Consider the following 25051-nt stretch of genomic DNA (forward strand, 5'->3'; position numbering starts at 1 on the left):
GATTTCATAATTGACAGAATATTTAATTCAGATATAGTAAATTGACACACCTCTACACAGAGACAATTATGACTGACTGTATAACACCTGACAGAATCAATTATAACTGACTGTTGTTTGATACCTTTGCACGGAAATAAATGAAACAGACATTCAGAACAGAGACGGCTGCTGCCTGTGTGCCTAAGCCTGCCTTAATTAAAATAAAATAACCAGTAGGCGATGTTAAAATGTCTTTGCCTCGTGGTTTCTAGTTCAGTGTGTTTCTTTAGTCCAAAAAGGGTTTTATAAAGAGTAAAGTTGAAAAGAGATTTTTGGTTTACTGACATGGAGCTAAAATATGTGAAGTAGAGATAGTTTCCTTAGATGGGAGAATACTCCATTATTTTAATAGAGCTAGCATTTTATTTGATCAGTTGACTTTTATATAAAAAATTTAAGAGAGCTCAACCTGCAGATGACGGTCTAGTTCATCCTGTATAGGAAAAAATAGAACTTTCATTATTTTGAGGTTTTAGGTTATAATCAGTAGAAATCAACTTTTAAATAAGCAGTTCATTTTGTCATCTGATAAAATACTTTGTGAATAATTAATATCTAGGCTACCTTTTTTTCACCATCATTTTCATAGGGGTTAGGGACAGAAAATTTTTGGTAATTAGTATATAACCACAAGGAATCAGAGTAAATAAGCTTTATATACACGTTCCTCAGATGTTATTCACAAGAAAAGTTTAAATAGGAGATGAGCTTTCCTGGTGTATTAAGATGAGCGATTTCTGGGTGATACTTCAAGCCATTAGAGTGTATTTCAGTGACACACTTATGTGTAGGAAGAGCGTTTTCTCCCCGATCTCGACGAAGTTTGGCTTTGTGGTGCTGGTGGCGGAGACAGCAGTAAGTAGGGCCAGTGGCATCTCTGGACAGGGATGAGATGGCTGTAGATCTTCTCTGTCTCTTGCCTGATGACCTGTTGGAATCTCCTAACAGTTGTTGAGTGCCTGACCTGCAGCACCTGAGGTGATGGCGTCATTACTGGTAGGCTGACTCTCAAAACCAAAGCGGGGAAGGAATCTGGGTTTTACTGGCCACATTAACTGGCTTCCACTATTTAACACCTGTATTTTCCCCTGAATTCTAAAGTGGTGGGTGTAGTATTGACAGAAACAGGGTAACAGTTTAATGTGAAGCCTAACGTGGGTGGCCCAGGTGCCTAGAGGAGGAGGAGAAAAACCAGGAAAAAGGGTGACTTCTTCCCCCTCAGCCCCTGCCCCTGCCCCTGCCCCTGCCACGGCCTGTGGCAGCTAGTCCAGTTCTGTTTCCTAGAAGACCTTCCATATGTTATTGATTAAATTCTCATTGGGGAAGCAAGTGGGAGCTTTTATCTGCATCTCTGACTGGCCTGGAATGGTGCCTTGGCCGTATTGACTGGCTATGGGATATGCTGGCGGTCACAGTTGTCTTTTACGAGGAAGAGCACCAAGTGACGGTGGTTGTCATTCTAGCTCTGCTGTGTGTCAGCGTAAATAGTCCCCTTTCTAACCAACCTGGTGAGAAAAGTCAATATCCCATCAGCAGAGGAGGTAAACACATCAGGAGCTGTGTCCTCTCTTTTCCTCCCCTGCTCTGTATTACTGCAGCTCTTTAAATGTGCTCTCCCCAGTCATCAGATGCATTTGTGTCATTCACATGCACGGGGTTGCTGGCCTGCTGCTCTGGCCTGCAGGGAGGCAGCCGACGCTGGTTGGGGCCATTGTTGTATATTCCCAGACTCGGATAATTAGAACTTTCAAATTGTCTTTCTATTGCGGTCCCCCTCTCTTTTTCACCCCCTTTTGGGCATTTATATTCTCTATAAAACCTGTGGTGGTTCTTTAAAGGACAATTTATGTAATTCAGAAAAGGTTGTGGAGAAGAAATGCGAATGTATCACCAAGAAACAAAAATCTGGAGCCTGAGTTTTCGTTTTCCTAGTGTTTTGTGGACTTGAGCGTTGCTGTTGTTGGAGGTTTGCTTTCTGTGAGTGGTGCGCTCTCCCCTCTGTGTTTCCTTCCTGGCTGGTTCCTATCGGGAGGTGCTGGACAGCCTTGCTGCTCCCAGGCCCTTTGGCATAGGGCAGCATCTTGTGGGGACACAGGCCTCACCTCAGGATCAGCTGATGTCTGAGGCCTGTGCATTTCTATGTGGGAGTAGAGATACGGTGGCAGGGGAGTGGGCCGAAGTGAGCCTCTCCTCAGGTGCGGGCTGGGGTTCTGGCTACCTGGGTTTGCGTGTCTACAACCCTGATGACCCACTGTATAACCTTGGGTAAGTGACTTAACCTCCCAGTTTCCTCAGCCATCAAATGGGGATTAGGAAAATAAAAAGAAAGAAAGAAACAGGCAGCCTCTCCAAACACTTTACCGGGTTCCTGAACAAACACAGTGTCATCCCCCAGGTGACCACCGTCTTCACCCAAAAGATCAGACCTGAGCATCACAGCCCCACTGCTCCTTTAAAAGAACACCATGTGGAAGTAGCAGGCTCTGGGAAGGGAAAGGAGGGATCTTTCCTCTGGCTGGTAGCACCCCACTCACAAGGGCAAGTCCAGGAATGACCGGGTTGAAGGAGCAGGAGAGCAGGGCAGAAGTACTGTACATCCTGAGCTCACACAATGTGGACAAAGAAGAGCAAAGAAAATTTGGCCATGGACAGACAGGTGCCCTCGGGCCGCTCACCCCTCGCCTCTTTCAGCGAGGGACGTTTTGTTTAGCAGAGGGACATGGGCCGGAGGGACCAGAGGAAGTTGACTAGGCCCAGCTGATCTGGGAAGTTGGGGCTGGAAGGCACCAGAGGCCATAGCTACCTTTGAGACTAGGTATTTCCTGCCACGTCCAGACTTCACAAGCAGTTGCATGCATGTGCTCACAGCGCCCGTGAAGGGCGTCTGTGAGTGGAGCTCACCTTGTCTGCTGCACATGAGCGTGCACCTGCAGTTCACATCAGTAGAGGGTGGCCCCATCCCGCAGTGTGCTGAGTCAGCTAGGTGCTGAGAGGCAGACGGGCAGGGGAAAGGAAGAAAGGCTTTCATAGAGGAATGGTGGGCGGGGGCTGCATCGGACTGGCCCTAGGGGTAGAACCGAGATAGGATGGTGGAGCTACAAACAGAATGGAATCCCTTTCTCTGGTGGAATACTGAATGATCTTTAAAGAAACTACCTGAGGCTTCTAATCTCTCTCTCTCTCTCTCTCTCTCTCTCTCTTTCTCTCTCTCTCTCTTTTTTTTTTTTTTAGATAAATTGAAGAAGCAATTTTTGACCCCCAAAGTTATACAGGAGTACAGAAAACTCAAGAACACAGCAGAGCAGTTCTTGTCCCGAAGTGGCTACTCTGAAGTGAACCTGAGCAAACTCTTCGCTGGTTGTGCTGTGAAGTCCTAAGGGAATCCCAGGAGTAACCAAGGAGGGGTAGTTGAAACATTCCAGCTTCCTCTGTGCCTCCGTTCTGGCCCTAACTGCTCCGCCATCATCTGTTTCTCCCTTGGGACTGTCTCATGTGTGTGTGAATGTAGACCAGGAAGGGGAACAGCAAAAATGTTTAGTCTAGTGTTCCTAAGCATCCTGTAAGCTCCTGTCTTCATATGAAGATATACTGCTTTAAAACACAACTCCAGAGCCCCTCCCCAAGCACCTGAAGACCCGGTTTGCTACTTGGATTGAGCATAGCTGGAATAGAAGTGACCCCAGGCTTTGCCCCAAGGCCTTTAGCCTAGGTCTTCTCCCCAGAAAGAGAGGTTCTCAGAGCCTGACTGAAGAGCTGATGTTTTGCCTTTTCAGGTGCCAATTAAAATCAGTCTAAATCTAAATGCCTCTCCAGCCATCCAGGAGTGGCTGTCCTTTTCATTCTGGTCTTGTTGTTGTTGTTGTTGTTGTTGCATTTGTAGTAGAGACAGGGTTTCACCATGTTGGCCAGGATGGTCTTGATTTCTTGACCTCGTGATCTGCCCGCCTCAGCCTCCCAAAGTGCTGAGATTACAGGCATGAGCCACCACGCCTGGCCCCAGTCTGGTCTTTTCTATAGGTAACTGAGCGGGAGATTTAGAAGCCTTGCACTCACTAAATAGATTAAATAGAGCAGGCTTGTTTATTGAATCACACCAAAGTCCAGCAGACACACACTGAGCAGGTGGTTTATGCTCACATTCCCTTTTTGCCCCTTAAATAGAAAGTGCAGGTAAAGGTTTATACAAGAAAGCGCATTGAAAATACTGTGATACCCTAACGATTCATTAACGTGTAAGGATTGGGGTGAGGATCACTGTGTTGTATTCAGAAAAATTGGTGGTGGGGGGATGCTTAATTTGCCCTGGTGCTTGCTGTTTTTTTCTCATTTCTTCAGAATGGGACCCTCTGTGGCAGCAGCAAAATGTATTTCAGTATGGCAGTCTTTGCTCTCTTACATTATTGGTAAGATTATACTAACAAATGTTTCCTCTTGTACAACTATGCTGTTTTTTAAAAGTGTTGACCTGTGTGTTTTTATAAAAGAAAAAGTGTGTTGTGCCTTAAACATAAAAATAAAGTTTTCTGAAGGGAAAGCAGTTGTGGTGAATCCTTACCAGGTCCAAAGAGTTGACTACAGGGGCAGCAAGGAGTAAAATGTGACTAGGGCCAGTTGCTGCGGCACACACCTGTAGTCCCAGCTACTCGGGAGATAGAGGCAGGAGGACGGCTTGAGCCCAGGAGTTCAAAGCCAGCTGGGGGAACAGAGTGAGACCCCTAAATACATACACACGTACATATATATATATATATATATATATATATATATGTGTGTGTGTGTGTGTGTGTGTGTGTGTGTGTATGTATGTATGTGTATATATATATATATATATATATATATATATATATATATAGAACTAGAGGCCATCCCCCTTTCAAACCTCAGCCCAGTTTCTTCATAGCCACCTCTATCAGAACCCAACTCGGGAGTGCACAGCATGATATTTGGTGGAATGTTTTGAGAAGCATTCAGAATTCCTGTGACTTCAAGACATTTAAGAGAGGAAGTATGGTTTCTGATGTGGTTTGCTGGCTCGGAGAGCCACAGAGAGCCAAGCCAAGAGCCCAGCAGCGTATCTTTTTGAAGAGCAAGGTTTAGGGCTCCTGGGAGAAAAGCACCACCAAGAGAGGTTCCCCTAGTGAAGGAATACCGACAGGTTAAACAGTGGAGAGGAAGCTGCCTTTTATGTTGCTTTTTCTTTGTATTTCTCTTCCTGAGCTCCCCTCTGGCTCTCATCCCTCTCCTCCTTTCTCTTCCAGCTCTTGGACTGAGATTCTAAGTAGAAACACTGTGGATTTCTAGCCCTGTCAGTTAATTAACTTACTTGGTACTGTGTAAGCTCTACGGCCTGTCACAAGCTAGAGCACCCACGTTACTTCAGGAACTAAGGGATTAATATGGTTTTACTGCTTCCCTGGTCAACTCTTTCAGTAATGGCTATTGTCATATGAGGTTAGAGAGATGGTTCTCCAAAGTGTGCTTCCAGAGCCCAAGCTTTCTGAAGGGAAGGCATGTTTTCCTTGATTTCTGGGATCTGGGATTATATTAAATATAAATTAAATCATTATCCTGAACTTGGTCATCAAGAAACTCCAGGAGACTCAAGTAACTTCTTGGATTGTTTCTCGTCTCTGCCTCTAGACTATAAACACCCTGAGGGCAAGGACCATTTCTCTAGAATGTCAGACATTTCTAGGTACCATCGCTGAACAGAGCTAATGCCGTAGTTGATGTTTTCGTATTGGGATCTGTTAGAACTCCAGGCACCTAAGGATTCCAGAATTTTGTGGAAAGTTGAAACTGTGGCTTTGAGAATTCCAGGAGATCTCTTTTGGAAGATGGGAATATCACATACTTAACTTTTCTCGGAGAGATGTTTCTACTCCTTGATTTGCATTGGTTGATCGTGCACCCAGCAGAACTGATGTGAAAACTTGGCCCGTCTTATTTGTAAGGAGAGAGCTGATCCGCAGGTCTCCATGGACTCTGGCACTGGTCCTAAACTCAGATTCAAAAAGTGAATGGAGGAAACAAACCGAGTTTACACTAAAGTGAGTGGCAGGGCCTGTCCAAAGGGGCCAGCAGCTACTCAGTGATGCTAGGAGGGACAGGGCCCAGTGTGGCCACATGATCCCGTTTTCAAGAGAAGCCAGGAATTCTAAATATCCACAAACCTTATTGATTTCTAAACCTTGACAACTAATTTTTTTTCTTTTTTTTCTTTTTAATTTTCCTCTGTTCTTTCTAGGAAGACGACTAATTTTTAAAAATGAAACTTTAAACACTCCGTGGGCCAGAGTAAACCTCTGGGCCAAAGTTTATCTGGGCCAGTTGGGAAATTCTACCATAAAAGAACCCTGCTCTTCTCAAAGCCCCCTGCCTCTGGAAAGGGCACCTTTTCTGTTTAATTTAGGAACTAGGATCTGACCTACAGCAGATCCTTGTACGCAAGCTTATCTTGGAGACAATCTGCTAACCCTCTACCCTCCTACATATAAGGTTCGTGGAGGGGGCCAGAAGTGGAAAATCCCACAGAATATGCTTGATAAGATTTTAATTTGTCCAGAAAACAGATGGCATTAATCTCATGACTGCTGCCCAGGATGTAGGGGCTAATGAAAGTTCCAAGACTGGGATCTGGGAGATGGTGAAAGGGAAGGAATTCACTGCCCCTCACCACCACCTCTGTCTCCAGGCCTTGCCACCTCTTACCTCCAGCACACAGCATCCACCACAACATACTTCTTCAAATATCATTTAAAATGAGTTTGGGGGAAGATGCAATGGTAAGGAAACTAAAAAACAAAAACAAAACAAAACAAAAAAAAACAGATTTTCCTGTTTATGTTAGGGTTTTAAGAAAAACACCAAGCCCCAGACCCTCTTGTCAGGATGCCCAACTCTTTAATTCGATGCTCCCGTCCCAAATTTAAAGCTGCCGTTCCCTGTTCCTCTCTCCCTCCCGCCCCCTCTTTCTCTTCTCTCTCTCTCACCTAAATATTTCTTAATTGAACAGTTTGTGGTGGAGCTTCCTTATAGCAGTTTAATAGATTAACTCATCTCAGCCAGCCTCAAATTTCAGATTAAAATTCCTTCATCCCGAAGGCAGCATTATCAGGTTGTTGGAGGCTGTTTTCAAACCTTGGTTTTGAATAGCAGCGGCTCTGCATTAATTTAACCACTAAGCTAATAAGTAGGTTTCGTTTTGTTATGCTAAGCTTTATTGCTTTTCTTTTGATCAGAATGGTGTTGTTGAGCAAAGCAGCAGACAAGGCATTCTTTGATGAGGGAATTAGCGCTCCATTCTTCCTCTATTATTCATAGCGCAGTGGAATATGTAAGTACCTGAGGGTGTCAAAGGAGCGCAGGTTCTATTGCAAAGTGCTCGCCTTGTTTCTCTCAATAGCTGACTATGAGATGATAAACCGCTTAATACACTGTGCTAATTGGATGAGAGCAAAAAGAGATGGGAATTAAGGCGAGGCAAAAGGAGAAAGTGCAACCAGCCTTCAATTCACTCTTTCACCACTTTAACAGCACCAAAGGAGGCACAAGCTTTCTATAAGCAGACTAGAGGTTTTGTGCAGAGATAAAATGAACGTGTTAGTGGATTCAAGTAATACACTAATTATTGCACAGTATAAATACCACTACTGGTTTTATAACAGGGAGGTAAACTTCTTTTGAGAGGGTTATAGGATTGCTTGGCAGTGGTGTAGAACCTAATAAGGGCCCAGAGTAATAACCCCCTGGATTAACAAAATTGCTGCTTGTAGAAGTATGATTCAAGCTTTTACGAAGATTTCCGGAGAATGAATAAAAATGACTGAATGACATTTCTTAATGTATAACTGGTAATCGCTCCCTTTTCTTTGAAGGAAAAAAAATGTATACTTCAAACTAGACCCTTAATAATGTCCAGGGACAGCAAGACTTCTTCCTCTGAAAAATGTGCCACCCCCCTGCCCCCACTGTCAGGTACTGGGTTTTCTTCTCCCCACCCCCGAGCCAAGCAGCTACTATCAGTGAAATACACAGTTGTTCCAGGGACCTCTGTGTTCCACAATATAATTTTAGGCCCCATTTAAGACCTCCTTCATTCAGACACACTCAGTTTTGTCCATACACATACATGCTCACAGACACATTTTTTTCTCTATGAGCAAGTTGGGTTAACCTATTTTAATTTCCTTTTCTCTCACAGCCCCTTTTGTCACTCTAGTAAGATCTCACTTAAAGGATACTAAAAAGAGAACTATGGGTGCTTTGGCTCTTGATACTACAATCAAAAACAACAGTAATGTTTGCCCCAATTGCAGGGGGGGGAGGCGAGGTGTGGGGAGTCAGAGAAAAAATGGGAAACTGGTCTGAGCCCATTTCAGCATGGACTTACAGTTAAAGTCTGAGTTTCAAGTCCCAAAGAGTCTCAAACTTCAACAGACTCTCCCTAATTCTTCCACTTGCCACCCCCCTCACCACACGCCTAAGATGCCCGCCCTGACTACTGTCCACAGTTTGTGTCATGGGTAGTTGGTGACTGAAGGACACTTCCGATAATATGCCAGATTCGCCCCTTTTGCCTTCCAGGACCTCCTCCAGATCTGGCGAACCTGTCTGAAAATGTAGCAAATTAACCTACCCCTTCCCCTCAACCCTCCTACAGAGGCCTGTCCCAGGCTTCAGTTACCCCTCACCCCAAGATGCTGTGGGGGTGGCCCTGGGAAAGCAGGTGTTGGGCCATTCTGCTTTGGGTGTGAAGGGACACAGCCTTGCCCTGAACTGGGCTCTCGAAAACTCCCTGGGGCCCTGCGTGTCCTCCTCCATGGTGGAAGAGGTTTGCTTAAGGTTGGGGGGGTCAGACGCTCCCAGCATTGTGACCAAGTTCCCAGATATTGGGGCCAAATTGGGTTGCCATTCATTAATAATGCTCACAATAAGATTAAATCATTCTGGAAAATCTCATAAAATCCCCCTAAGTACGCTCCAGTGGCTCTTTCCAATCCCCATCATTCAGCACTTGGGGAGGTTTGGAAGGAGAAGAAAATTGGTTTCTTTGCTTTTAATGCTGCTTTGAAAAGATACTCAGAGTTTGTCATGCGTGACATGTCACATGTTTAATGTGGACTTGCTGGAAGTCAGGGGGTCTTTAGCGTGTGATATTTATGGGGAATATTAAGTGCAGAATGAGGTCCCTCCAGCTGGGGAAAGTTGAAAGAATAGGAGGCCCAGGACCGGGCTTGTTTGCAGCATCAGAATGACATAGGATTAAGAGTTTGTAAAACAAGGCGAGGGGTTCTCATTGGCCAGTAATAAATGTAATCCTTGGAGGTAATTTCACGCAATTTGCTTCTGTTCCATGGAAGGGTCAAATGAGAAAAAATGACTTAAAAAAGAGTTCATTAACAGGAAGAATGGTACTGTTTCTCGTATACCATCCAACTAGCAGCCTGGAGGGGGGAAAAGAAGCCCTACTAAACAAAAAGGCCAAATCAACGAAAAATTGATATTGACCACAAAAAAAAAAAAAAAAAAAAAAAAAAAAAAAAAAAAAACCCACACACCCAACTCCTTTCCCTCAGTCTTCTCCAGCAGTCCTCCATCTCCTCCAGCGGCCCTGCCCACCCCGGGAAGGCTGCTTTCACTCAGGGAGACCCTATGGATGTGGAGTCAGAGTTTTAGACTCGCAGACATCCAGTAAGGACCTAGAAAGTTCCCACTGGGTCTACTAAAACCGGAAAAGGAGTGTGTGGTAGGAATGGTAGTTGGCGGCCGCTCTCCATACCCGAGGCCGGGGCCCTTCTTGCGAGTACCTCCCTCGTTTGTCCTGGGCCAGCGTAGGGTGGTGGTGATCCACCCGAAGGCCCAAGTGCCAGAAGCGGCCACCAGCCGGCGAGCCGGGTAGGCACGCTCCCCAACGTTTCGGGCGGGCGGGGTCTCCGGGCGTCTGGACCCGGGATTGGGGAGGGAAGATTGAAGCGGAGGGTAAAGGGGGTTGCTGGATAGAGGGCGAGCCCGGGACTCGCGGGCTCCAGCGCCGAAGCTGCCGGGCGGGCTGCCCACACCCAGGCGGGCGCCGCTCCTAGCAGGCCGCTGACCTCTGCCCGACCCTGCACCCTCCCCTCGTCCGCGCACACTTTCGCCCTGGGCCTCGAGGGGACCCGGCCCCCCTCCTCCAGGGCGCGCGCGGAGCCCGACGGCCCCGGCCGGCCGGGAGACGAACCCGCGCCCCCTGCGGCGGCCGACTGGCGGGTGGCGTGGCGGGGCTGCCGGCCCCAGCTCCGTGATCGCGGTAGTCAGGCCGCGGCACCCCCGCACCCCTCCCGCCTGCCCCTCTCCCCAAAGGTCCGGCGCGCTAATTACAGCAAATTGAAACTAATTAAGCTTCTCTTCCCTTTCCCATCACCCTGGGAGCGTTGGCGAGACCCAGCCCCCGCGGGCGGGCTTCCACAGAGCGGTCACCCGGAGGGGCGCGGGCAGGGCCGGGGGAGGGAGAAGCTGCGGTCTCCGCCGCGAGGAGGGAGGGGTGCGCCGAAGTGGTTAAGGATTGCAAATCTGTTTGGGTCTCCTCACGAAACCTGAGTTGTTTAGATTTTTTAAAATGTATACATTTACCAATGCCTGGATAAGTGATGTAATGACATTTGTCGAGTTAAGATCTGCCACTTGGATACCCCTCGCTGCCTTTCCATCACTACTGCTCCAGCATGTCTCTCTCTCTCTCTCTCTCTCTCTCTCACACACACACACACACACACACACACACACACACCCTCCTCCCCATGAACGTGCTGTGGAGCCCGCCCCCTCAGAAGGGAGCGCCTGGGCTTCTCGTTCTCGCCGGTACCTGTCATCTCGGACTGCGCACTTCACTTCCTCGCTACGTGGTACTTTCCAACAGCTCCCTTTGCCTTCTAAGCCAAGACTCCCGCTTGCTTCAAATTTCAGACTCCACCGTCAACAACGCCCACCATCCACCCACCCATCCTGGAACCCACCCCACCTCCGTGGCCCAGGACCCCCAGCTCCTGCTGCCACACAGCCAGGGAGAGCCGAGATGCCCGTGGAAAGTACCGCGGCGGAGTCCTTAACCTTTGCAGGAAATCCGGTTCCCTTTGAGGATCGGATTCAAACCAGGGGCCTCTGCCATGAAAACGCGTGTGCAGATAATCCCAGGAGATGCCTGGACGCTGGAGCCCAACCTTGACTCCCGGGGGATGGGGGTGGGGGCTTCTACTGTCCCCTCTGCGCCTGTATAGAACATTCACACTTCGTTTTGTTAAACATATAATTTTTTTATTTTGAGCGTGACACTTCTCCACTAGATAGCAAGGAAAAGTGATAACAATTACACATTACACAAAAGTACTGTACCATTGCCTTTATCTTGAAGGTTTCGGAAGCCTCTACAGTTAATAAGTTAAATAAAGGGCTTGAGTACATAAATATTTGTCTAGGAACCCTACCGTATCTACAACACAGTAAGAATCTACAGGAGGACAAACTTTTACCATACCACGCTGAGTGCAATTGCGTTATAACATTTCAAATATACAAAGCTCTGTTCTTTTTTTTTTTTTTTTAATAACAATGGTATGTACAGAATCAATAATCACAGTTTGGTGACTTCAACAGTCCATATTCTAGCAGAGTATTTCCCTTTGGTTTGATATAAAAACCTTGGTTGGTGTATGATAAAGAAGAGAACAAGAACAAGACGCCCCTTTGCTTTAAGTGCACTGTTAGCTATCTTACAGGCTCGCGTTCGCTTCCCGGGCCCTGGCTTCACGCTGGGGCCCACGCTGGGGAGATCAACTTCGAGCGCCAAAATGCTATTAAAGAAAAAAAAGCTAAGTGGGGTGTCAGGAGGGAGAAAGGTTGGGTTTTTTTAAATTTTTTACTTCAATATCAGGCGTCTAGGGGAAAAAACCTCCCCGATATTTTCAGGAAAGTAAGAACGGGAGAGAGTGGACGTTGGAGTTGGAGCGAGGTTGGCAGTGGCAGGGGAAGGGGCAGGGGCAGGGGGACAGCCAGCCGAGGAGGTGCCACGTCCCGGAGCGCCGTGGGCTGCCTTGCCCACGTCCAGACTGCTGCGAAGGCGGCTGTGCTCTCTCAGTGCCGTCTCGGGAGTGTGCTGGTCCTCTGTTTCCATTTGGTCTTGAGTGGTGCTGAGTGAGGTGACCTTTAGGGGCGCGCGCAGGGCGCAGGGGAGGAGGGCAGCCTTTAGCACACCTCCTTGCCCGTGCTGGTGCCCGGCAGGATGTTGAGCTGCGTGAGCTGCGCCGCGTGCTCCTTGGCCTTGAGCCTCAGCGCGGCTATGCTAGACGCGCGTCTGTCTGCGGCCGCCGTGGCTGGGTCGGCCAGAGCGCCCGATGCCACTGCGCCCTCCACGGCGGGTGTGGGCTGTCTCAGGAGCGCGGCCGCGGTCGACGCGCTGGTCAGAGGGGCCATGGTGGAAAAGAGCCTGCGGGGAGAGCAAACAGCGCGGTCATGGCCTAGGGAGCTGTGCGCCGCGCCTGGGGCAGCGTCTCAGCTGCTTGTCGCTGCGGCAGCTGAGGGGCGCGGTACCCATGAGACCCGGGTGGGCCGCGGTGTGGGAGTGGGCAGCGGACACGGGCGGAGGCTGGAGCCCGCAGAGAGGGCTTTCCCAGGGCAAGGAACCGACGGGGTGGGGCGGGGCGGAGAAGACCGAGTCCAGATATTCCCCGAGGGGCCAGGCCGAGGTCCACAGGCGGGCGTGCAGACCCCAAGCCCCACGGCCCAGTGCGTAGATTCGGTGGTTTCGCTTAATCGGACAGTGTATTCCAAGGCCAGGGGCTGCAATGACACTATCTTCCCGAGAGAATGCTGAGGGAGGAAAGGAGAGCAAAAGGAGAAAGGAAGGTGGACGGTGGGAGAGGGGAGAAAAAAAAAAGATGGAGAAGGTGGGATTCCAGCTGCCCAGACCCACGCAGCAGGCTCTGAGGTCTCCCTTGGGCTCCTCGGCCCGGGACTTTCTGCGCCCTGGAGAAACGGGCCTAGCTCGCCGGCCTCCCGGGCCACCCGCGCCGCTGCAGCCGCCCTTCTGCGTGGGGCTCAGCGACCCGCGTCCAGCAGGCGCCCGCAGGGTGGGGTTGAAGGGCGACTGCCTGTTGATTTCCGCTCTATGGGCGGGAGTCACCTGCCAGCAGCTCCACGTCCCGGCGCGGCGACAATCTTCCCAGCCACCCCCGCCCCGCTGTCTTCCCTGCGCCCCTATGGCCTCTGGCCTCAGGGAGCCCCCGACCCATGACACTGGCGCGCGGTGCAAAGCGATGCCCAGGCCTGGGACCCGCGCCAACGCCACCGCCTTCCCGCAGCGCCGGGATTACTCCGCGTGACGCTTCTACCCCATGCTCTCAGCACTGGGATCTGTAGCTGTGGCCGGAGACGCCCGGGGCCACCGGACGACAACCTCCACACCCAAGCCTTGGAGTGCCCCCGGGCTTTCCGGACCTCCTCCCTAAGGGCTCTAGCTCCAGGCCCGCGGGGCCAATTCGGGATTTCCAGCGTTAGAAATGAGCCCACTTGGGCTCACGGAGCGCCACCTCCTTCTCCCAAGCCCACTGCCCACACCTTGAACCACCCCAGCCCAGATCCTCTTCCAGCCTCTCCGAATCTCGAAACTCGGTCCTCCAGCCACGGTTCGCCTGGGTTTACAAGTCACTTGTCAGAGGGAAAAAGTGGAGGGAGGGGAGACACAGAACTTTAAAATTTTTATCAGAAAGAAATGATAAAGTGTGACCCGGAGGTGGCGTGACATGCCCTGGTTCCATTAGGTAAACTGAGTCACTGCTTCAGTGCACTCGCTGTTTATTTTATTGGTTTGTTACAAGAAACTAAGTTTACTCCTAGTCTTAATTTTCTGTAAGATTATTTTTGTTAAGCAGCTGCGCAGTTGGATGAATCTATTATTTCTTTGTTCTCCCAAAGAGTGATCACTGAAGCTGCATCCAGTTTGATTTTCACTGCTCTAACACAATACATCCCTCCTTTGTTTCTTTGTCTGTGTGATTATACAGACTTTTTATTTCCTTATTCGATGTTCACTTAAAGAAAAGGAGTTATACGATGAACTGTTTCTTTTATTTCGTTGTCTTGTACTGCCGTGTAGATCCGGCCTTGCACATATGGGGGTGTCGTTGGCAGCAGGTCACTTGAGTGACAAGGAAGATGGAGTCTGGGGCAGAAGAAAGAATTCTGTGCACCCGGAGGGCCTGGTGGCTCCAGGGCTCCCATAGGGATCAGGGCTGTGTCCCTCAGGCTGCCAGATTTGGGGGCATGAGGAAAAACTTTTGCAAAACTTGAAAAGTCATCCCTGCTCTCTAGCCTACACCTGTACATATTTGCTCGCATAACTACCTATGGTAGGAGTGGTTACGGCCTTCTAACGGTACTTTTACAGCTTTCATTCCCGGTTGTTACGGTTGTCGTTACTGTCACTGCCTTCCCCTTTCCCGTTCAGTGTTCAGTTCCAAGTCAATCCCTTCAAGACCCACTTTTTTTTTTTTTTTTTCCGGAGGCGCAATTATAGAGTATTTTCTTTGGCTACAGTCTCTGAGGTTAGGCCAAAGAAAAAGATGTGTGTAGGTAGCCCTGTTTTACTTTTGCCTCCTCCCTGCCCCCAGCCTCTGTATGTGTGGTGAGAGAGACAGACAGGCAGACAGGCAGACAGGCAGACAGACAGACAGACGGACGGACTTCCGAAGCCGCGCGTTACCTTCCGAACGCGGGGCTGATGAAAGCCGGGTGTCGGAACACTGCAGCTCCGAGGAAAGTGCTCAGGCCCAGCGGCGCCCCGCTGGGCGGCAGGCTGGCCGAGCCGGGAGGCGGAGGTAGGCTCGGGAAGGCGGCGGCGGCGGCGGCAGCGGCGGCAGTCCAGGCAGAGTCGAGCGCTGGGTGGTGCGGAGGGAAAGGGCTGGCGTCCAGGTAGGGGCTGAGCGGGTGGGTGGCGGAGAGCGGCCCGGGGAAGGGCAGCCCCGGGGGGTGGGTCTGCGCTCCCGCCTTCTCTCGCTTGCGCCACTTGGCTCGACGGTTCTGAAACCAGACCTGCAAGGCAGAGAGAGCCCAGGGTCGGCGCAGCTCGGTCCGGTGGGCACACCGAGCCTGTACCCGTCCCTTCCCTCGGCGGGCCGCGGGGGCCCCCTTCCTTTCTACCGCGGCCCGCGCCCATCTGCCCCTTTTAAGCCTCAGGTTGTTTTCGGACACTTCTGGGGCCAAATGAGCAATGAATAGGAGCCGCAACTTCAAGCCAGCAGGAAACGCAGAACAAGCAAACTCTTTCTGCCGGCATTCCAACTGGGCCAGCTTTCCAAGTTTAAGGAAAGTGATTCAGTGTGTTTAGAGCTGGGGAAACCAACGTTTAAACGTCTGTGCTGACACTTGCTTCCTAGGATCTTTAGGCAGGTCACTTAAACCTCTCTGAACCTCAGTTTTTGAATCTGTAAAATGGGGATAATAAAACTTCACTCATAAGGCTGTTATGAGGACTGAGTAAAATAAAGCAAGCGAAAGCATCCATTCAATGGTGACTCCAGGGAACGGGCAGCCACCAAGAGATGACGGACATACTGGTTTTACTGCATATCAGCTATTTTCACCTATTTCAGATTTATGCAAGCGCTGGCAAAATTCGTGCTCTATATGGAAGAGGGAAGTGGAGAGACAGTTCATTTATTCTTTCCAGAAATATTTACTGAACACCTAACAGCACTATGCTGAGTTCTGGGGTTCAGGGAGGGACGAGAGGGAGGGAAGAAATGCTCGCGTTAATTAGCAAGCATACGTTTCAGGGAGTCAGTCCTCTATGAAATGAAATTGGGGTACACAGCCTGCTCCTGGCAGGGGCTCCCCACAGGACCCAGTTTTATGCAGGAAGGCATGACTACATGGATGAAGTAGGCGGCAATACCTGGGCGCAAAGAAATCAGAGGGCAGGTATGGACTTCACATCTTCAGCGCTAACAAGTCTTTTATTTCCTTTTGGAGATGTGGTTTAAATCCGTTATTTAAATAAGATAGTTCTAGGCTTGGAGGAGGTTTTCAGCCTGAGGTATTTTCCTAATTGCTAATAGAAGGCAGTTTTAATAGAGACCTTTACCTGAAACATGGCAGCTACCATCATCTAAAAATAAACCCCAGGAGCACGAAATTATTTTTATGTGACCTGCTCATCACACCCACAGCTGAGAAGATATGCTCCTTCTCCCCTGAAGGCATTAATATTTTTAGGGCTGGATTTATAACTGCACGCAAATCTGAAAATTAAGAATGAACTCCAGGACTATACAAAGTTACATTCAAATATAATGTAAATTATCCCAGAGGAATATCTTTTAAAATGTGGACGATATCTATATATTTCAAATCTACACACTGGGGCTTGTTGTTACCAGCACTAGCATCTAAGCTTGGTTTGACTTCTAGACAGCCCCCCAGGGCAAGAAAAATCAAGAATCCAAATCGGTCGATTACTTCCAATTCTGCCAAAAGGGGGCCCATCCACACCATTCTGCAGCCTTCAAATAATCTATTTGGGAATTTCAGAATCACTTCAGTGTGGAAACCCAGAGGCTTGAAAAAGTAAGACTGTAGATGGGACTGGGCTGGGTGGGCAGCTTTTGTGTGTCCAAATCTGTCTAGACGAGAATATCCACCACTCCTTGATTGCAGTGAAAGAAGGGGACTGGGGGCAGTGGACTCAGAATGTTCTCAAAGGACGTGGAAACCTTTTTACAGACAGACCCTCTCTCCCGGCTCAATTGCAATTATCAAGATGTCCCCCTGCAATTCCTCATTATTGAATTAATACCTCTGAGGCCCCCCAAAGGTAAACGAAAGGACTCTAATAATTCATATTCACTTAATTACATCTTCTCCAGTGAATAGGGGGAGAGGAGAAAGGGAGGGGGCGCTCTCTTTCTTTTTAAAAGTTATTTAACTTTCCCACGACTCGTTCCCCTGAGCTGAAAATACGGAGTTGCTGTCACATCTCTGTTTGACAATGGAGAAATGTGTCAACAGAAAGGAGGGGACAGGCCTCATCATTAGCCGTCTAATGCAAGAAGCTGTTGTGTATTAAATGAGCCATATGGAATTTATTGTGCTTTATCAGCGCTTGATTTTGACTGTAAAGTGATTCACTCAGCTCCTAACCCGGGGACATCTGTTTTCTGTTGGCCATCGGGGCTGCTCAGTGTTGATCGTCTCTTTGGTTATGAGGCCTGGGTTCGGAAATGCACTCTGGTATGGGGCTGCAAACACCTTTAATAGCATTGCACTCACTCCCTATTAGATCAATGTGGGCTCATTGCTATAAAAAATGGGAAATCAAATAGCATTAGCCAGCTCCTTGTGCGGGGCGGAGGGGAAATCAAACAGCATTTTGCCTTCAAATGGCCCTGTTTGTTCTAGCACTAAGTGGGCTTTTATGAAGCCCGATTGGAGACTTAATCGCAGCCAAATACCTGCTTGGAGCTGAGCGGATTTGTCTAACAACCAAATCCATGCTCCATCCCATTATTTCAATCAGGAGAAGTAGTTGGTGGATTGTTTCCTATAGGGTCTTTGGGGCTAGGGCTCCTCAACTGCAGTCTCAGGGACTCTAAAGCCCTTGTTCTGATCCTGGACTCCTTCCTTGGGTTCCCAAACCCAGAAACCTCCCGCTTCCACCTCCCAGGTCTTAAGTTTTAAATATCTTTGTGTGCGTGAGAGTGCTTGGGTCTACTTTTCTGATTCTGCTTCTCTTGGTTTTGTGAAGGGGATGTCAACCCTTCCACCCAGCAACCCATCTCTCTCTCCCACCAGCCCCCGGCCCTCCTCCCTCCCTCTTCCCTCTCTGTTGTGTTTCTCACCTGGACTCGGGCCTCAGTCAAGTCCAGCCTCATGGCCAGTTCCTCCCTATAAGAAAGCAACACACAGACAGGAGGTCACTGCAGGCCCCAGCAATGCCCTCCTCCGTGGCAGGCCTACTCCACTAGGGTCTCCCTGGCTGCCTGCTCCCCACCCCCAAACATATGGGTATCGCCATTCCATCACCCCTGGAGTGCCTACTATTTGACTGAAAATGCAAAAACATGAAGCACATTGCCAGATATAGGATATTATCTATTAAATCATGCTATATTCATGTGTGACAAGGGTGGCTTCTTGAGTCTCTAAGTCTACAAACCTGGGTACACAGGTTCTCTGTCACTCTCTTAAGCCACAGTTAGAACACACACACACACATACTGCTTATACCCTGTTTTGTCCTAATATTAAGTGGGACAGGAACCCAGTACTCAATTAAGAAAATATTTTTCTGTCCTCTTGGTTTCATTCTGCCTTCTTAAAAAAAAAAAAAAATTTCTCTTCCCTCCTTCTTCCTTTTTTTCTTTCCAGCTCTCTGCCTTTCCCTCCATCTCTCTCTCCCCCCACCTTCCTCCCTCTGTCATCCCCTTGGGTCACACTCCCCTTTACTCTGCAGATATGTTAAGCTTGTTAAAAGTGCATTGGGGTAATTTTTCGATTAAACAAAATTCCGTGCAACTCCTGCTCCGGTGCCCACTACAAACCCTGCCCATCTCAGGGGAAGTCAATTTAACTGAAATCCTACCCCGTCATTGCAGTTATTACTGCGACAATTAAGGCAAATAGGAAACCATTAAGATGCTGTAAAACGGCTTACGACCTGTTTACCGAAAATATGAGCGCGCCGAGCGAGAATAATTGGCCCTCCGCTCGCTAATATGAAAGAGCGGGGCCGACAAAGCCGGGGACCGGGAGATGCCCTGCCGGTAGCCCCCAGTCCATACCTGAAACTTCGGCACCAGAGGAAAACCATCTCCATAAGTGCCCTCCATTGCCCCCTGCTACAATGAGCACCAGCAAATCTAAAGCGGCACTCCAGGCTGGCTCTGGGGCCGGAGCCAAGGGGCTCAAACCCCTAGATTGGAAGGAGGTGGGGGTGGGGCAGAGGAGCTGCCCCTCCTCAGGCACTTCGGTCCTCCCCGCCCCCAAGCCCACCAGAAGCTAAAAAAGGGCGGACCTGGATGCCAGCTGGCACCGGCTCAGTTTCTTCTTTGGAAATACACATGTATGATAAATGCAAACGCTGGTCGGCCAAATCACTATTTGATAACACACGTCGGTTTTTAAATGTAGTTCCTTTTTTAAAGATAAGGAAAGGGCTAGGTGACACAGGTGAAGACCAAGTGTAGCCCAAGGGATAACCAGGTTTGAGTGCCTTTGCCCGGCATTAAATCCGCTCTTTTCTGTGCCTGGTTAGGAGAGAGTTAGGCAATTGCCAGGCCAACTACATTTTGGAGTTAGCTCGGCCTCCCGAGCCCTAAGCAGCGATTTCTCATCTGGTTCAAAGGGGCAGGCAGCATTCCCCTTCTAAAATGCACATTGAAAAGCTGCGCACGTCTCCTTCGAAGGAACTGCCTGCGCTTGACAAGCCCCGCGCCAGGCAGGCCAGGCAGTCATCGATCCCTTTCTCCCCCTCACTGGGGAACATTTGCCCTAACCCTGGCTCCTCGCCTGAGCTGAAAACTTGGCCTTGGGGTGGGAGAGAAGGACCCCCTAGCCGGTCCGGCGTCCCAGGTGGTCGGCTGAATAAGCTGCGGCCCAGGACCCAGTCATCCCACACACTCATGTTACTCAGAGAAACTCCAGCAAGTAGGAGGTGGAGCGTGACCAGGCCGAACACCCGGCTTGGACGCTGATCCAAAGAGAAAATTCCCCGAACTGCTTCGTCTACTGCCTGCCAGGCTTGCAGCAATCACTGTCCACCCGGTAAACCCGTTTACATTAAACGCACGGTAGGTTTAATGTATGTGTCGGGAGAGGACAGAGAGTAAAAGGGGAGATTCTGGCTGGGGCCCCTCAGGTGTTCAGACACCAGACACTGCGCAGTTCCGACTTCCTTTGGTTATTTCAGGAGTCCTGAAACTACAAAACTCGGGTCTTTTTAAAAGCCTTCTCCGCTGGCACGGGCTCCAGCTTCACTGCAAACTGCGTTAACTGATACCCACCAGGCTCCTGGGGCACCAGGCGGGGGTGGTGAGCGCACAGCACAGCAACCAAAAATAGCGCCTGCTTTGCTATGGCCGCACGACCTCGGACAGCGCTTCCTGAGCCTCGAAGGGGACCTGGCTGGGCCGCAGTGCCCGAGGCTGTGTCAGTGCGCGCAGCTGTGCGCGTTTCCAAGGTGGTGCGTTCCTGCGCTCTTTGGAGAGGTTCTTTTCCTCTCTCTAACTAAAACTTGTAATTTGAAAACACTCAACTGCAACGACCTTGGGAAGGAGAGAAACCATTCCAGCCTAAACCTAAAGCCTGAAGCGGGGGTAGGGGGAGTGGGTGGTTTGGGTGAGCAAGGGTGAGTGTGTTGGGAGGGCCCTCCTCCGCAGAGTCCAGGAGCCAAGTGCCCGCCCCAAGGCCTGGTCCCTGCCCTCCGTCCCTCCCTGGGGCCCTCGTGCGCCCACCACCGCTGTGGCCGCGACCACCACCCTACGCGCATAACCTGGTGAAGACGTCCGGGTAGTGCGTCTTCTGGAAGGCCCGCTCCAGTTCCTCCAGCTGGTAGCTGGTGAACGTGGTGCGGTAGCGCCTCTGTTTGCGTTTCAGCAGCCCCTCCTCCGAGTCGCTGCCCGCAGACAGGCACACGCTGTCCTCGCCGTCCTTGCCCTCAGCGTCTTCCGGGTGCAGCAGCAGCTCTTCCTTGGGTGACAGCTCCCCGCCCTCGGTGGCCACTGCAGCGGCAGCTGCTGTGGCCACGGCGCCAGTGGCGGCCACGGCGCAGCGCCGGGGCTCCTTGAGCAGCGCGTGGGCGTCGTCCTCCAGCAGCTCCTCCTCGTCGTCCTCCAGCAGCTCTTCTTCCTCATCCTCATCCTCTTCGTCCTCCAGCAGTTCTTCCTCGTCGTCCTCGGGGCCGGTGCCGCCACCCGCAGCCGGGGTGCTGCCCGGGCCACCGGCCGCGCCTAGACGCTCCTCAGGGTGTGTGACGCCCCCCGGGCCGCCCAGCTCGTCCAGCGCGGGCGGCGGCGGCACGAAGGGCGCCCCGTTCTCGCGGTACGACTTGCTGCGGCTGATGCTCACCTGCGGCGCCTGGCTGATCTTGAGCGTGTCCCAGGCTGCTGCGGCCGCGGCAGCAGCAGCCGCGGCGGCACCTGCGCCGTCCGGCCGTTCCCCGGGCCGCGCGGTTGGCGGTGGCGGCAGAGGGGCCTCCCCCCGTGGACCGGCCGTGGCCGTGGCGGCCGCCGCCGCCGCTGCCGCAGCCGCCGCCGCCGCAGCTGCCGCACCCTGGAGGAGGCGGCCCCCGCCCGGGCCGTACAGTCGCCGCAGCTTGGGCGGCAGGTGCAGCTCGGCCTCGAACGGGGCTCCGCTGCTCTTGGGGGAGCCTGCGGGCAAGGGAGAGCGATCAGCTAGCGGGCCGGCCAGGGAGTCCCCTCCAGGGCGGCTGCCCGGGCCGCCCACAGTCGCTCCCACGGTGCCTAGGCCTAGGTTTTCAGAGTCCGCGCACCACCAGACTTCGACGCCTTGGCGTCTTTCTCCACGTTTATTGCTCTTTCTTTCTTTCTTTCTCTCCCGTTCTCTGGCTTCCTTATTTTTCCCCTTCCCTCTCCCTTTTTTCATTTTCCTTTCCCTCTCTCACTCTCCCCCTTTACTTCCTCTCTTCCTTCCCTTACCTATTCCTTTTGCCCCTCTCTTTCTTCCTTGTAATTTTTCTCTCCTTCTCTTTTTTTCTTTCTCCCCATCCCTTCTTTTCCTCATCTCTCTTTCTCCTTCTCTCCTCTTTTCTTTCTCTTTTTGCAGGCTTCCTCTCCCCCCTCTCCTTTCTTCTTTACTCCTTTCTCTTTCCCCTTTCCTACCTCTCTTGCTTTTATTTCCCTTCCCATTTTGGGGCAGAGGGAAATCCGAAAACATTCTACAACTTAAAAAAAAAAAATCACCACTATCCTGAAAACTTTGGGCACGACCTCTGCCCGCTGCTCCAGCATGAGGGCAAGGGCTGACAAGAGGCGTGCAGCCCTGAGGGCCACTGCTGCGGGATGGGAAGCGGCCCTGTGGCCCCAAGTGCAGGCTGCACCCCAACAGCCTACAGCGGGAGAGGGTAGGGGAGGGTCTTCTTGCACAAAAAGGCAAAGAAAAATCATCCTGGCAAGAATGTTCTGGGAAAGGCCTGCGGCATGGAGGGAGTCGGAGTGCAGGAGGCACAGGCCGCTCCTTCCTTTTGAGGAAGCGCCTGGCATAGGTGCCACTGAAGGCTAAAAACAGAAAAGGAAAAACTCAATTTTATTTAAACGCCCCCTTCTCAACCGTCTGCTCCTGCCGTCCAAATAGCGCTGTGGTTGGACCGCTGGTTTGCAGATTTTAAAAGAAACCAACAGTTCTTTCCTTTCCCTGCGACACCTCTGCAGCAAGCTCAAGGCAAAACTTGAGGGTAACAGGTTCGGGGCAAAAGGACAGTTATTCTGGAAATTGTAATTTCAGAAAACATAAAATCTTTTAAACAGCTCGACTCTATTTTTAAAAATAAAATAGCAGAGAAAAAAATAGCACTGAGAAGTCACACATTTCATACATTTTAAATACATTAAGGAGAATTTGGAGAATCCCAGGAAGATGTTTTCTGCAAAGCTTGGGTTTAAAAGGTCACAAGTAATCTACAATTTAAAAATAAAACCGAAACACCGCATATACAGAAATCTTCCAAAGAGGAAAGGCCAAGGCTCACTCAGCCTGGAGACCCCGATTCACCAGCTTTTGGGCTTCTTGTCTTCATCAAGTTGTTGCTAAAAGGGTCCAGCGGACATCTACTGTTTCTGACCTGTCGCCCCTCTTCAGAGCACACCCAAGGCCACCAAAAGGGGCATTTAAATGACCTAACGATCAACACCGAAAACCTAAAGCCTCCCCGAAGCGAAAACGGGCCTTTTTCTGGAAGCAGGGAGGGAGGGAGGGAGAGACAGCCCCTGGCGAGATGTTTAATGCTCTTTGAGGTAGCAGGCCTCAGAGTTATGCCCTCTCCTTCCTTCCTCTCCAGGTTGACAATCCCAGGCCCCTGGACCCCGAAAATCAAACAACCAAATCAGCCCCTAACGCCCTTAGTAAGTGCCTGACGGGCGCATCCTTACCTTGCACGGCCTTTTCCTGGTCGGCGCGGCTGGTCAGCGGAGCAGGCAAGCTCTGCGCGGCTCCCAGCAGCCGCATTTTGCACGGGCTCCTCCGGCCCAGGATGCTGTCGATGCAGTAGGAGGAGAGCAAAGTTGGAGATTTACTTTTGCACTCGGGCCTCTCGGAGCAGCCCTCCTCCTGGTACTGATTGCTCATGGCTGGGGCTTTTTCCCAGGGCGCAGAGAGCGGATCGTGGGCTGCCTCTCCCGGAGGGTGGGATGGATGGGTGTGTGTTGGGAGTAGGGTTAGATAGCTGGTTATAACGGATATTACTGCGATCTTTGTGTCTCTCCGCCTCACTCGGTTGCCGGCTGCCGGCTCCCGCCCTGCCCGAGGCCCGAGCTCGCCCTCTCCGCGCTCAGGACAAGCGGTAACAAGTGTAGTGAGCAGCGGGCGCTGAGCTCTGGAGTCTCTCTCCTCCACGTGCTGAGAGGCGCCCTCTGATTGGCTCTCGCCAGAGGCCGGGCTGCGTCGGGCTGTGGGCGCGGCGCAAAGCCCGGACTGGATTCCAGAGGGGCAGGCGGGGGTGGGGGCAGCGGGCACGCACCAGAGCCAATTTTCCTTTGCTTCCTTCCTTTCTTTCTTTCTTTCTTTTTTAAAACTAACAACTTTCTTAAGTCCGCCATCCTCTTCCTGCAGCTCCTCCTTTGACCCTTTAGTGTTGGCCGAAGTTCTAGCTCATTGGGATGCCAGGCCTGTGGGTGCCATCTGGGCGGCGTGCGCCCCTTCCTACAACCCGAGGACCTCGCTCCCTGTAGGGGAGGCCTCGAGGCTCATGTTCAGACTTGGCATTTTTCAAAGCCAATATTGGGCTCCCAGGACACCACCTTGACCTCACTGGCGCTCAATTGCCGTCGTCTCTATGCGGGACAGGCGTCGAGGGGCCAGGGTGACCGCCAGAAGCAAACATCTGCCATCTGGGAGTTTGGTTTTCTCTTGTGGCCCAAGGCATCGCGCTGTCTATCTTCACCCTGAGCCCGACTGTGGCTCTCTTGTTTGTAGCGTCCCCCAATAGCTCTTGCCACCGTTTTAAACTCTGGAATGGGAAAAAGCCCCCTTCCAGACAAAGCTCTGCCATAGGCGCGCGGCCTTCCCTAGAGCATCTACTGGGTGGAAAGGGACTGGAGAGTATCACCAGCGAGGAGGGGCGACTGGAGACCTCCTCTTTCTCCCTGGACTCTCTTCCTCCTCCCCCCACCCAAAATTCATATCTGTTAGGCCGTCACCCTGAGGCTGTTCACCTTCGAATCGCACCTAGGGAGCAGAATCCTCGGGGATCCCTGAGCTCTCCAGGGTGGAAGGAACCCAAATTCAGCTGCAGCCAAATCTAAGCGTCTAAAATTCTGAAATCTCATGACTTGGCTCCCTTGAGCAAAGGTGAGCGTGAACCTTAGGAACAGAGCCTTTCTTCCCATACAGCTTCCCGAGCCGAGAACCAAAACCCAACTCCGACTGAAGTTGGGTCGAGCCTGGGCCAGGGGCCAGCACGGACGCCTTCCCTGCCTGGGTGCAGGTTCCTAGGGATTTCGGGGGGGGGGGGGGCCGACGCTGGCAGAGTTGGGGCGAGGGTGGTGGGTGAGAGAGGGGCCAGAGAGGGGGAATCCACGCCGGGTTTTCCTCTCTCAACCCCCTTCCGTGTGTCAAAGAGAAAAGCGTTTTACAAAGGGTTATACTTGAATCACTTACAGTCAGTATTTAAAAATACAAGGATGCATAACTGAGATTTTTTTCAGCCTCAAACATCTGCATAACTCTTGGATGCTAGTGGGTGGGTAGCAGACAGATCGGGCTGGCCTGGCAGGAGCCTTCAAGACAAAACTTGGTCGAGGGATGGGGT

At 51.0% G+C, this 25051-nt stretch overlaps 2 protein-coding genes and 1 pseudogene across 3 annotated transcripts in view; 2 read left to right on the top strand and 1 right to left on the bottom strand.

The window, feature by feature from the left end:
* POLA1 (DNA polymerase alpha 1, catalytic subunit) overlaps nt 1-4756 on the top strand; it is a 318904-nt gene extending 314148 nt beyond the window's left edge. For both annotated transcript variants that reach the window (XM_074392217.1, XM_003924081.4), the window contains exon 37: nt 3274-4756. In XM_074392217.1, the coding sequence (XP_074248318.1) occupies nt 3274-3419 (146 nt within the window). In that variant the 3' untranslated portion in view covers nt 3420-4756. The remainder of the gene's footprint in view (nt 1-3273) is intronic.
* Nucleotides 1-25051, top strand: part of LOC101034594 (platelet-activating factor acetylhydrolase IB subunit alpha2 pseudogene) — a 105124-nt pseudogene that overhangs the window by 66050 nt on the left and 14023 nt on the right.
* Nucleotides 11313-23596, bottom strand: ARX (aristaless related homeobox). The gene is made up of 5 exons (XM_010334924.3): nt 23175-23596; nt 20561-21437; nt 17910-17955; nt 14777-15105; nt 11313-12502 (listed from the first exon to the last, which is right to left on the bottom strand). The coding sequence occupies exons 1-5, from the start codon at nt 23368-23370 to the stop codon at nt 12262-12264; spliced, it is 1689 nt and encodes a 562-aa protein (XP_010333226.2). The 5' UTR covers nt 23371-23596; the 3' UTR covers nt 11313-12261.

Source organism: Saimiri boliviensis, chromosome X (assembly GCF_048565385.1).
Source record: "Saimiri boliviensis isolate mSaiBol1 chromosome X, mSaiBol1.pri, whole genome shotgun sequence".
Classification (NCBI taxonomy): Eukaryota; Metazoa; Chordata; class Mammalia; order Primates; family Cebidae; genus Saimiri; species Saimiri boliviensis.